At 43.1% G+C, this 13,981-nt stretch overlaps 1 protein-coding gene across 1 annotated transcript in view; it reads right to left on the reverse strand.

Annotated features, from left to right (window-relative positions):
* The window catches only part of LOC115099399 (semaphorin-4D-like), a 180,947-nt gene that overhangs the window by 149,854 nt on the left and 17,112 nt on the right, over positions 1-13,981 (reverse strand). Inside the window, exons 3-4 of the mRNA XM_029617029.1 lie at positions 8,542-8,604; positions 8,022-8,120 (exon numbers count right to left, since the gene is read on the reverse strand). Of these exons, the coding sequence (XP_029472889.1) occupies positions 8,022-8,120; positions 8,542-8,604 (162 nt within the window). The remainder of the gene's footprint in view (positions 1-8,021; positions 8,121-8,541; positions 8,605-13,981) is intronic.

Genomic DNA, 13,981 nt, shown 5'->3' on the forward strand with positions numbered 1-13,981 from the left:
AAATGTGCTGAACAAGTGGCTCAGAGAAAAATGTGCCGCAAAGAAGAATACTGTAAATAAACAAAATAAACGGTGATCAGGTATATTACATCTAAACTTGTTCATTTTACTGATATTACTCACAACATTTAGAAACCGACACGATGTTCAGTATCGCGTTAATTGCGAAATAAGCCTGTCACTGCTAGTGTTTAACAATGTTATGTAAACACTAGCAGTGACAGGTTTATTTTGCAATTAACGCGATACTACACAGTCACTCCCCTTTTGGTGATTGACAGCCTGGATGGCATGCTTTCTCTCATCCTTTAAATGTGGTACGCCGGCGCCGGCGTTTTAGTGTGTTCTGAATAGATCGCAGTGATTTTGTACTGCTGAAATCCGGAGCATTTTATCTGCTGAAAGTGCTGCTGAACATCGTGTCGGTTTCTAAATGTGTGAGTACATGTTGGCCCCAGAGATGTTGCTAAGTGCTAGGCAGGCAGAGAGTGTGAGTGCATGTTGGCCCCAGAGATGTTGCTAAGTGCTAGGCAGGCAGAGTGTGTGAGTGCATGTTGGCCCCAGTGATGTTGCTAAGGGCTAGACATGCAGATTGTGTCAGTGCATGCTGGCCCCTGTGATATTTTTGGAGTAATGGGAGGAGGAAGCAGGATTTGTGTGCCACAAATGATTGTGTTGGGGACACAGCAGGACTCAGCTTTTGGGGTGGTGTGGCCCTTGACCTTGCATCTCGGGCCTGGATGAAAGCAGCAGTGTGATTGTGGATGTGTTCCCCAACTGACAGTGTTGGGGACACAGCGAGACTTAAATTTCAGGGTGGCGCGGCCCTTGATCTGGCATTTCAGGTCTGGATGGCAGTAGCAGTGTGATTGTGGATGTTTGATCCAACTGACAGTGTTGGGGACACAGCAAGCAGATGCAGTCAGTCACTGGATATGGATGTTGCTGGATGCTGAATGTATTGTAGGCCCCATTGCTGGTATTTGAGGTATCAATCAACCAAACAACCCACACACTAATCAAGTCTTGTTGTCATTGAATAAAATATGTTTTAAATATTTTTTGAAATTTTTTTTTTATAAATACACCTCAGTGTCCCCCAAATGTGAAAATGAAATTGTGTATAAAATATTGTTAAATATTTTTAGGGTGTTGGATGATGCTTCATATAATTTCCAGAACACCAAACCTTGGTGTCTAGCTCAATTTTTATGTTATAATCATGAGCACCACCTTCCACCACTTTTAATTTTACAAAAGAATTTTTATTTGTCCTATTTTTTGTTGTATATTATTAAAAATAGTGTTGCCTAACCAACTTTCATGTTCTATCTTGTTGTTTAACTCAGTCCGTTTAAATAATTTGAAGAAAATGGTTAGGAACAACAACGTGAAACACTGTGTGCTAAAACAAGGGATTCAGGTCGCCGATCATTTGAGAAACAGAAAATTACTTAGCTTGCATTTGTATTGCACTCAAAGTCCAAAACGCGGATCTTTTTCAGTGGCACTTGCCCCAACGAGGCCCAGTTTCGACGAATCTTCTTCAGGAGAGCCCACTCAAATTATATCCAAAATGTTTGAATGAATGTAGCCCTTTTTCAAATCAGTAACGAGCTCGTTTGAACGCTGCTCCCTCCATTTCCATCTTCAAAAAAGATGGCGAACCTTTGAAGATGGAAATGGAGGGAGCAGCGTTCAAACGAGCTCGTTACTGATTTGAAAAAGGGCTACATTCATTCAAACATTTTGTATATAATTTGAGTGGGCTCTCCTGAAGAAGATTCGTCGAAACTGGGCCTCGTTGGGGCAAGTGCCACTGAAAAAGATCCGCGTTTTGGACTTTGAGTGCAATACAAATGCAAGCTAAGTAATTTTCTGTTTCTCAAATGATTGGCGACCTGAATCCCTTGTTTTAGCACACAGTGTTTCACGTTGTTGTTCCTAACCATTTTCTTCAAATTATTTAAACGGACTGAGTTAAACAACAAGATAGAACATGAAAGTTGGTTAGGCAACACTATTTTTAATAATATACAACAAAAAATAGGACAAATAAAAATTCTTTTGTAAAATTAAAAGTGGTGGAAGGTGGTGCTCATGATTATAACATAAAAATTGAGCTAGACACCAAGGTTTGGTGTTCTGGAAATTATATGAAGCATCATCCAACACCCTAAAAATATTTAACAATATTTTATACACAATTTCATTTTCACATTTGGGGGACACTGAGGTGTATTTATAAAAAAAAATTTTCAAAAAATATTTAAAACATATTTTATTCAATGACAACAAGACTTGATTAGTGTGTGGGTTGTTTGGTTGATTGATATATGGGTTACCCCCACATTTTGTGGATGGTTAGTGGTATTTGAGGTATGGCAGGCATACAGGCAGAGTGGCTACAGGACCTTCAAATTACTTTCATTTGTCTTGCCACTTGCATGGCAAATCTGAATGTCCAAGCAAAGGCAGATTCATTTTTGGGAACACTTGCTTTTCCATCATGGGTGGTGACAACCTGGAGCGGTGAGGGCTTATGATGTCCCCGATCATTGAAAATAATCTTTCGCTAGAGACACTTGTTACGGGCAAGAAAGATAGCGCTGAGCCACTCTACCTAAGTCTGGCCAGATACTGGAATTGTGGGACCAATATACCAGCACATCTGTGTCCACAGTCTCAATGGGATCTGCGAGATAGTATGTCACTGAAATTTGAGCTGCCGCCTTCTTTGCTAGTATCTAACGTGTATCTTTCTTCCCAGCTGCTTTTGCGAGCATCTAGGACAGAAGTGAAGATTGTTTCCATGTTACTGTGGAGGAGGGAGTGCTGCTTAGCGATAACAGGGTGCTGCTCTGACTTGCACTACTGTCTGATCTGGCCAATGATGGTTTTTCCTCCTGTACTTCATCCTCCTCTGTTTCAACCTCTGGCGCTCTAGTTGACAGACCCCCCTCTGTCAGCATGCTCTTCATATGTGTCAAATTGTTGGCCTCCAGTGCGAGTCTCCCTTTCACATGTGAATCACATAATGTAGCAAGCATGTATGTGGGGTTTCTGGTCAAAGGTCCTAATCTCTCTGTCACCTGCTTTTCCAAAGATGCCAGACAGCACACAGCAACTCAACTCTCATTCCCTCTTCCTGTTGAAAGCCCTCCGACTTTTCTAACAGGATGTTTACTATGGGAATGACATCTCCCAAGGAGGTGCTTGTGGCACTCAGCTCCTCTGTCACATCATTAAAAGGCTGCAGGATTGTCACTTGCTTTCTCATAACTGACCAATCATGATGCCCTAGGGGACCCTTTGATACCTATCTCCATTTCCATAAACAGATCATGCAGGGGATAGCTGTTGCTCCACTAGCCTTTGCAGCGTCATGTAGATATAATTGCAGCGGATACCCACATCTTGAATGAGACATTTATGAGGCATCTCTAATTCCTCCTGCTTTTAGTGGAGAAGGTCTCCCGCCTTCACACTTTGGTGGAAGTGCCCAGGTATTTTCCTACACTTCTCTATTAAACCATTCAGGTAGACATTCTGTCATTCCCTGGACCCCTGCCCTAGGACCTCCTTAGCTGCTAAGTGCAGGGTGTAAGCAACCCTGTTATCTCCCATTGGATACTGCATTTACCATGTTGGAGCCATTGTCGGTGACAAAAAAAACTCTGCGTTTACAATACTGGCTCTCTGATACAGCTGCCAGCCCTCCAGCATTCCTTTAATGGCTCCTAAAATATTGGCTGAGGTATGGGTCCTATCCACTAGGTGAGTGTTCAGCAAAGCCCGTCTGTGCCCTGTGGAGCTACTGCCTGTCACTACCTCAGCCAGGTCCCACCAGTGTGTGCTGTCAGAGAAAGGACCCCGATATTTCAAAAGGGTTCCAGGGGTGATCTGGGAAACTATAGACTATAGACCAGTGAGCCTGATTTCAGTGCCAGGAAAAATTATGGAAACTGTTATAAAGAATAAAATCACAGAACATTTAGATAGACATGGTTTAATGGAACACAACTAGCATAGATTTACCCAAGGGAAGTCTTGCCTCACAATTCTCCTACATTTTATTTGAATGGGTGAATAAACATGTGGACAAAGATGAACCAGTAAGATGTGATATATTTGGATTTTCAGAAGGCATATGACAAAGTCCCTCATGAGAGGCTTCTTCTAAGAAAACTAAAAAATCATGGGATAGGAGGTAATGTCCTTTTGTGGATTACAAACTGGTTAAGACAGGAAACAGAGCAGGAATAAATGATCTGTTTTCACAATGGAAAAAAAAGATAAACACTGGAGTGCTTCAGGGATCTGTACTTTGGTGCTTTTTAATATATTTATAAATGATCTGGAAAGGGGTACAATGAGTGAGGTGATCAAATTTGCATTTGACATAAAACTATGCAGAATAGCTAAATCTCAAGCGGATTGTGATTAAACTGCAGGAGGACCTTGTAAGGCTGGAAGATTGTGCATCCAAATGGCAGATGAAATTTAAAATGGACAAGTGCAAGGTGATACATACAGGGAAAAATAACACTTGCTATAGTCATACAGTGTTATGCTCTATATTACGAGTTACCACCCAGGAAAGAGATCTAGGCATCATAGTTGATAATACATTGAAATCCTCAGCTCAGTGTGCTGTGGCAGTCAAAAAACCAAACAGAATGTTAGGGATTATTAGGAAGGGAATGGTGAATAAAATGGATGTTATAATGTCTTTGTATTGCTCCATAGTGAGACCACACCTTGAATACTGTGTGCAATTCTGGTCGATGCATCTCAAAAAAAGATATAGTTGCACTGGAGAAAGTACAAAGAAGGGTGGCCAACATGATAAAGAGGATGGAACAGCTCCTCTATGAGAAAAGGCTAAAGAGGTTAGGGCTGTTCATCTTGGAGAAGAGATGGCTGAGGGGGGGGATGTGATAGAGGTCTACAAAATCATGAAAGGACTTGAACAGATAAATGTAAATCAGTTATTTATTCTCTGACAATAAAAGGACTAGGGGGCACTCTATGAAGTTAGCAAGTAGCTCATTTAAAACAAATTGGAGAAAATTATTTTTCACTCAACGCATAATTAAGTTCAGGAATTCATTGCCAGAGGATGTGATTATGGCAGTTAGTGTAACTGGGTTTAAAAAAGGTTTGGATAAGTTCCTAGAGGAGAAATCCATAAACTGCTATTAATCATTAAGGAATAGTAGCATGGGATCTATTTAATGTTTGGGTACTTGCCAAGAACTTGTGACTTGGATTGGCCACTGTTGGAAACAGGATGCTGGGCTTGATGGACCCTTGGTCTGACCCAGTATGGCATGCCTTATGTCTTATGTTAAGGAGTGAGAGGCATTTGTGGATGTCCAGATGTCGTCGCTAGTCAAATGCCACCTGCTTCCCTGTGACTTTGTCAGCAGTGCCTGGATGAGACTATTGCAATGTTTGTACAAACTGAAGGTGACCTTTCCTTTGAACGAGGTCCTGGAGGGCACTTTATAGTTTGGCACTAACACCTGCAGCAAACACCTGAAACTCACTTTCTCTACTACTTGCAAGGGCTGATTGTCTAAAGTGATCATCTCGCCAATGCTACTGGTCACCACTTTGGATGCTGCCTGCCTCTTTCCCCGTGACGGTGCCACTGAACACCATCGCATTTCCTCCATTGTGGGCCGTCGCTTCCTAGGTATAGCTGGGTCTGCTTCTGCTGGCCTGCAAACCTGAATGGTAGAAGGAGCTGAAGGCTTGGAAGCAGTTTGAGGAACACTTGTCCTCTTTTCAAATAGTGTCCTCTGACTTGCAGAAGGAGCTCCATGACCACTGCTTCCACCACCATCCTCAAGTGCATATTGAAGGGGATGCTGCTTCTTCAGGTCTTGCTCCATCCCAGAATTACTTAAATGGCCCACTTGCCTCCCTTGGCTGATCTCCTTTGTGCAAAGGTTACAACTCACAAAACATGAGTGCTCCCTGATTGGAAAATGGCTCCAGATCAAATTTCTTTCCTGATCCCTTGCCACTGTCTGCATCCTGGAAGGTGAATGATGGTGGCGCTGAAGTGGCGGTGGAGACAGATGGAGCCTTACAAACTGGGGCAGAGGATTCACTCATCCTCTGTTCCTACACTCAGTGTGGCCTGCTCTCCCTCGCCAACATCAGCTCCTGACTCACTCTCCTCCATCTCTGAAGTGGAGGCTAAAAGTACTCATTAATCCTCCTAATTCAGGGCCTGTAGCTACCAGCTCTCCCATCTCTGATTCAGGAAATCCTTTAAAGGGAGATTCTTTAAACTCTGATTCAGAGGAAGAGGATGAAATAACTGCTTTTGTTATCTCTGCTGTACCAATGGTTGATTGTGCTGCCAGTGCTTTAGATTTTACCACTTGCATTTCAACCTCCACAGGCACTGGTGGTGGTTGTATCCTACAATACAACCTGCTCTTTTCTTCTCCTCTGATATAACAGGTTCTGGCTGAGATATAGCTGGTGCTGGCATATCCTCCTCCCCAAAGTTCAATTCCTTGTGGCTTATCATTGACATGCCTGCCTCTCCTTGTGGATGTTTTAGAGTTTTAAAAAAAATCCCTCTTTATTTGGGGGACTCACTGTTGTCTTATAAAAGAATCCTTTAAAAAATTATGGGCTTCCCATGTCCTCTACCTTTGCCTGACATGATATGATTTTATCAGGTGCTGTACCTGCTTACTGGGATTTAAATGATGGATTGGACAAAAGATGTTTTAATCTTTATTATTTTCAATCAGGTGAATGTGTGTGACGCTGACCACTAAACTCAGTGATCACTCTATGTGTAAGGTTGAACAACACACAGAGAAAATGCACTACAATATTATTTTAATATACTGTATTTTCCTCTTCAGATTAGTACACTTAACAACACACACATGCCTGAGTGCAGCCGTGCGCGCACTAGCACTGTAGTAACAAAATAAATCTCCAAAGAAGCTGGCTGTATCTGTAACTCTAACTGACTGCTTTCTTTGTAGATGCACTGACTCTGGTGGACAGACCCAGACAGACAGAGAGTGTAGAAAAAAACCTCTCTATCTTGGGCACTGTGGCACAGCTAGCATGGTACTGTCTCTAGTGCTAGCTGTCTGCCTGGTACAGCTGCTGGTTCACTGCAACAGGTCCAAACTAAAATCAATCACTGCACTGCAGACAGAAGCTGCAGCCTTTCTCCCACAGGGGAGAAAAGGTTTGACACACAAACTTTCCTTTTCGTGGCAGTGACAGTGAGATGTTATAGAAAATAAAAATTAAAAACCTGTGCAGATGAATATACACAGTAGCCAAAAGGACTGAAATGCAATGTTTCTGATGTTGAACAAGGGCATACTGTTGATTAATAAGCACTGTGGAATTTGGAACAACACAGTTCACACAACAGCTAGCAATGTTTCTTCCTTGAGAGAAAGATTCAAATGTACTTTCAAAGAGTCTGCACATACTATAAGAATAGACAGAGCAGTGATTCACTGATTTAGAAAAATGCTTCACTCAGATACATTTCCTTATGTTGTCAGTCTGGTTTTCTTGCCAACCGATCCCGGTTACTCTTTGACCTCATACATGAGTCATAGGCACAAAGGTTGGTTGCTATGGAAACTCCCACGTGACCCTCCGCAGACAGGGTCTATTCTTTACAATGTACTTGAATGCAACCAATGCTTTTCTATAGGAAATGTAAACAAATTAAACAAATGACATATGTTTCATTCATAGGAAGTGCCCATGAATTAAATTAATTAAAATCATTTGGCATGGATTGTGTATTTGTTTTAAACGAATGCACATTTCTATTAGAAAGGTATCAGATATTCAACAACCTCCTGCTGCTCTAGAATATTATGCCCTATACTTTTCACTACCTTAGAAAAGTGTGAGAATTCATTAATATCTTATTCTTATTGAGCTTCTCTTTCTAATTAGCACATTTAAAATCATTGCTTTAGTGTATCATTCACTTGCAAAGTCAAACTTACCAAATAGTCACAGATGGGATGAAATGCATTTGTGCCGCATACGTACAGAACATTCTCTTTCAGTGGTTGTAAGACACGAACATAATTCAAGCACTCAGTCTGGAATAAAACAAGCAAAAACAGAAAGTTAAGAAAATGTTTTCAACTAGGTTTCTAATAAAGGAAAACTGCACAGTAAGAAATATTACTAAACTATAATTCAAACTATTTCATGCAATATTCAACAAATTTATGATGCGAAATGCACAAACATGTATATATTACCCAAGATGCACCAAGGCTCCTCCTGTGAGCTGGATGCTCAGTAGATCATGGGCATCTGGTTCCCAGACAGGTCAGCCATAGAAGACTACCTGCATGCGATCAGTTAAAGCCACTATTTCTCTGAATATAAAACTAAACTATTTAGACTATGCCAAGTAGACTGGTAGCACACTACAACTACTGGTTATAAGGACAATTTTCTCATGTGACATTTCAGCATATTATAGGTTTCACAGTGCTAAGCTGGAAGTTGTACCTGTTTGTCTTTGCCTTTCATGACACATTCATTTATTTGATCCTCACTGGCCTTCCAATACACCTAGAATAAAGCAAAATCAGTTTATTGCAACAAAATCCTCTTCTCAACACTCTTTTGCATTGCCAGGAATACAGCCGTGCCAAGCTCTAACAGCTGTACAGGCTCATTCAAAGGTCTCACAACCTATAATGATTCCAAGTAGAATATGAGATTGAGATAATGATCCAGAAGTATGTGTAACCTCCAGAACTGCCCAGCCCAAATGGTAGCAAAAGTCTGCCAGTTCACCACAATGAGAGACATTTCAGCATATTATAGGTTTCACAGTGCCAAAGGCTGAAAATTAGTTTCACACATCTCTTTCCTCCCATTTCAGTTCTGAAGAACAGAGCTTTGTTCTGAAATGCAACAATTTTACAGACTTCACAGGAAATGGCATCACTGCATTCTCTGAAGAAACTTTCTTTTTTGTAAGTCATTTCTGAAGTCTCCTAATAGTGCTGGTTCATCACCTAATCTCCCCTATCTAGAAGCACTTCTGATTTTGGGAATAGCTTCTAAAAGAATCTCAAGTACTCTCATAGCTGTGAATGCCTATAATTTCAACCTGCAGCATGCCAATAAATTCTTATGGTCCCTCATGAAGACAGGAAAATTACCTACAGTGTGGTTACAGTATGATTTCGAAGGTATTATAGTTTGATAGGTGCTCTCTGGCTCATTTCTAGTCCTGTGCGAGCACGTTTCCTCCATCGTCTCATGCACAGGCCATGCTCTGCAGGACACGAGGTGCTGGATGCATTCTCCCTGTAAACCTGAATGTGGGACCTGGCTGAGCCAGTTACATCGTACCCCAGTTCTTTCTTTGCTAGTCAACTAGCTCTTTCCTCCTTCCTTATAGGCTAACTGTTTCCGCCTTCCTTCTGCATGAGCTGACAGCCCATTTCTCCATTTTTCTGCTGTACTGCAGTAGTTTGCACTCCTGGTTCAGTCCTGTGGTTGAGCTGTGGCTGTTTAGGTTCTTGTTAATGTAGGGATGGGTCTGATTTGCCACAGGGATGGGGAGGAGGGAGAGGTAAGATATCTTTGGAGATACACAGAGAGTGGGTAAACCACAGATAGGGCAATTTTAAGCCTCTTTTTTTTTTTTTTTAAAGTGTGTCTTATGATAAATACAGTGGACAACAGCCCCATCTCAATTTATATCTCCCAAAACCTTTCACAAACAAAAATGTAGGAATTTCAATGAACCTCATAAAGGTTTGATATAACCATCATTTTAATCATCTGCTCAAGTCCCAGTTTTTGATACAATTGTTTGCTTTGCAATTCATAATGATTTAAATATTAACATTGTGACCCAAAACAATTCTGTTTTTTTTAAAAATAAGTGTTTCTACTTTCCATATCTATCAGCAGGGAAAATATCACATCCAAGAGGTCCAAGGAGAGCAATTTTATCTGACATGGGCCCCGTTTCAATAACTGTCTTCACGGAACAAGGGTCCTTTCATTAAGCCTTCTCAAGGGAGTTCCTGTAAAACACATTGTCCATTTTTGAACCTACTTTCATTTGATAATCCTTGACTAGTTGGTTCAATTTAACTTGATTAATTTTCAGAGACACCCCTGCATACTCGAGTAACACCAGCGCCATACTGGTGCACTCAGCTTATACTGCAGCAGGGTCCCAAAAGAACCAGGCTTGATGGACCCCTTCACTCTGGTTGTTCTTTATCCTGAAACTTATGTTGATAGCTAAGAATGAGGAAGGTATGAGGGATTCCAAGCTGTAATATCAGGTTTTAAATGGATGATGTGATTTAGCTCCCTTGAAATGTTGTTCCCTAATACAAGTGACTTATCCAGCTAAGTGGCAACCATGATTGGGCTGAACAAGTTCCTACTTCTCCAGCTAAATAGCATTCAGCATTTTTTGAATATCAGAATCAAGGTCTTTTTCTATCCAAGAGACCTGAATTTTGATATTGATCCTAACCCATAAAATCTCTGCTCCTTTTCTTTTATAGAGGTACATCATAGAACAAGAACATGATAGTATATATTAAAGACCATACAGCTCATCCACATCTCCTGCTTAGCTTTATAGTCCCTTCCTCTCCCTCAGAGATCCTCTTTGCTAGTCCTATATTTTTTTGAATTCTGATGCTGTCCTTATCTCCAGTACCTTCACAGGGAGGCTGTTCCATGTGTCCACAAGCCTTTCTATAAAGAGATATTTCCTTAGGTTACTCCAGAGACTACCTTCTATCACCCTCTTCCCATGATGTTTATTCCAGAGCTTCCTTTACCTTGGAGGAGTTAAATGTATCTATTATATGTTCCCTTTCCCTTCATTACACCAGGGAATACATGTTTAGATCTTTAAGTCTGTCCCTATATGCTTCATGATGAAGACAGTTGACCATTTCAGTAGTCACTCTCTGCACTGACCTTTTTCAAGATGCAATAGAATTGTATATGTTACGCCAAATGAGGTCTTACCCAGAGACTTATACGGAGGCATTATCACTTCATTTTCCTGCTGGCTATTCCTCTTTCTATACACCCAGGCATCCTTCTGGCTTTTGCTGTCACCTTATACACATATTTGACCACCTTACAATCATCAGATATGATCACTCCTAGATTTCGCTCTTGTTTCGTGCATGAAAGAACTTCAATGCCAAAATCCAGGGTAGGTAACTCCAGTTGTGGAGTGCCACAAACAGGTCTGTTTTTCAGGATATTCACAATGAATATGTATGAAATATTTTTGCATATACTGTCTTCCTTGTATGCAAATATAACTCATGCATCATCATTGCGGATATATGCGCTGACCTGGCATTACCCCAGCCATATGACTTAGGCAAGATCCAGAGATCAGACAAGATTAGGATTGGAGCCATTGGATTTGGTTTTTTTTAAATTTTTGTCTGCACTTTAAATGTTAGGTGGGAGCCTCAGGACATGTGTTAGGGTCTCAGGCCTCCCACCTCATGTTTACCAATTTTCAAAAATATGTAGATATTTTATCGCAGCAGACCACCTGCTCCATCAGCCACAATAAAATATTTGCATCATATTTCCTAAATGACCTTCTTTGCATGCATTTGCACTATTCATGCATGAAAATTAAATGCAAAGAAGGTTATTGTAATAGGGGATGAAACATGGATGGAGAAATGCAAAATATCACTTTTATCATATGATATACAGCATTTATCTCGCAATATACACTATTTAGCGCTCATTAGAGCACTATTGAGGCTTGATGCATTTCCCTACAAGTTAATTATGAACTGCTTAAACATCTGCCTTTGAATTCCTGATCCCCATCACTGTACTCCAGAGGTGGAAAGAGTATTTGTTTGTTCATCCCAGTTGCATTAGTACCTGTGCTTCATTTCTATCTGCCCCTTTGAAAATCAAAGGTATCTCCTGTGGGCCCAGAAAAATTGAGCACTGCAGTACAGCTCTGGGGAGGAAAAGAGGGATAAGTGGATTTGCTTATGTGATTAATACTGGGCCCAGTAAAGTGATATACTCTCAAAGGATAAAATGAACTCACTAATAATTTAAAGTATACCAGGCTGTTGCGGTCCCAGTCGCGGCAGCTGCGACTAGGCCCTTACCTCCTTGGTCCCGGCCCGTCTCCGAGGGTCTGCGGCCTGTTTTGCGGCATCCCCGCGGGGGGACGCCACCGAGAAGCCCTGCCTGGACGCCTTCTTCCTAGGCGCACACGCGCGCGCAATCCACGCTTATGAAGACCGTTTCCCGCCACCGGAAGCTCCGCCCTATCCATGACATCACATGCCGCGACCTATGTAAGGCCGCCGCGGAGCCCAGGACTTCACCTTGCAACAGGGTTCCTTGCGGTTCTCAGTTGCTCCATGCCCCGAAGTGTGCTATTGTGTTAGCAGCTCCGTTCCTGCCTGAGACTTGTTTCACTCCGTGCCCAAGTCTTGCTTCTGTCTGGCTTGCTTGCAGTAACGTGTTCTGCTTCAGTTCCAGCTTGATTCCAGTAGCCAGTCCTGCTTCAGCTCCTGTCTGGTTCCAGTAGCCAGTCCTGCTTTAGCTCCTGTCTGGTTCCAGTAGCCAGTCCTGCTTCGGCTCCTGCCTGGTTCCAGTAGCCAGTCCTGCTTCGGTTCCTGCCTGGTTCCAGTAGCCAGTCCTGCTTCAGATCCTGTCTGGTTCCAGTAGCCAGCCCCGCTTCAGTTCCTGCTTGCTTCAGTCCAAGCCTGCTTCAGTTCCTGCCTGACTCCTGATCCCTGCCTCCCTGCTCCAGCTCCAGCCTCCGTGATCTCCTAAGTCCCAGCGGCTGGGCTCCTCCCGGGGGAGTACCGGCTTCCAGAGTGAAGCTCTCGTCCAGCTCCTGCCTGGTATCTGTCTCCCGACCTGTCAGCCACCAGAGACTATAGTACACCTCTCCCCAGTCTCTCACAGGTCGGCCCAAGGGTCCACTAAACAGTTCACTCACAACAGATTGCAAGGCCATGGACTCGGCCGAGGTACCAGAATCCCAGGACCTTCCTGGGTTGGCTCTACAGCTACAACTACAACGATACCTGGATGTCCTGGCCGGATCCGTTAGGCAATTAGCTACCCGAATGGATGCCCATGATGTCCGTTCTTCGCCTGCTGTGGGTTCAAGACCCGAGGATACAGCCTCATCCATGACTCAGCTGCTGCCGCCTGCTCGCTACGCTGGAGATGCTAGGATCTGCCATGGGTTCTTGAATCAGTATTTCATACGCTTCTCGCTATTACCCCGGCAGTTTCCCATGGACTCCGTTAAAGTAGCGTACATTTTCTCCCTGCTCGATGGAAAGGCCCTGGTGTGGGCTTCCCCCCCTGTGGGAGCGTAGCGACTCCTCCTTGGATGACTTGCAGCAGTTTGTCACCAACTTTCACCAAGCCTTTGACGAGCCCGCCCGCCAGGCCTCAGCCATGTCAGATTTGCTACAGCTTTGCCAAGGATCCCGTTCCCTGGCGGACTATGCCATGGATTTCAGAACTCTCGCTCAGGAAGTAGGTTGGCAAGACGATAGCCTTAAAGTCATCTTCTTGGAAGGGTTGTCCGGGTGCATCAAGGACGAGATTGCCGCCGGAAGATCTTAATGCCCTCATTGACATGGCTGCCCGCATCGATCGCCGCCTGCAACAGCGAGCACGAGAGTTACGCACGACAAAGCATAGTCCTACCCGCAGTTCCTCACGCCCACTGCCTTCACCCAGGCCTGCCCGTCCTGAGGTTTCTGCCCCTGAACCCATGCAGTTGGGACGTGCCCCACTCTCCCCTGAGGAGAAACAACACCGCCACTCGATGGGCTTGTGCCTATACTGCGGTCAGAAAGGCCATTTCTTGGCACACTGCCAGGAGCGTGCGGAAAAATTCCAGAACCTAGGAGGTCGGGAGGAGCTCCTCCTAGGT

The sequence above is a fragment of the Rhinatrema bivittatum genome, chromosome 1 (genome assembly GCF_901001135.1).
Source record: "Rhinatrema bivittatum chromosome 1, aRhiBiv1.1, whole genome shotgun sequence".
NCBI classification, from domain to species: domain Eukaryota; kingdom Metazoa; phylum Chordata; class Amphibia; order Gymnophiona; family Rhinatrematidae; genus Rhinatrema; species Rhinatrema bivittatum.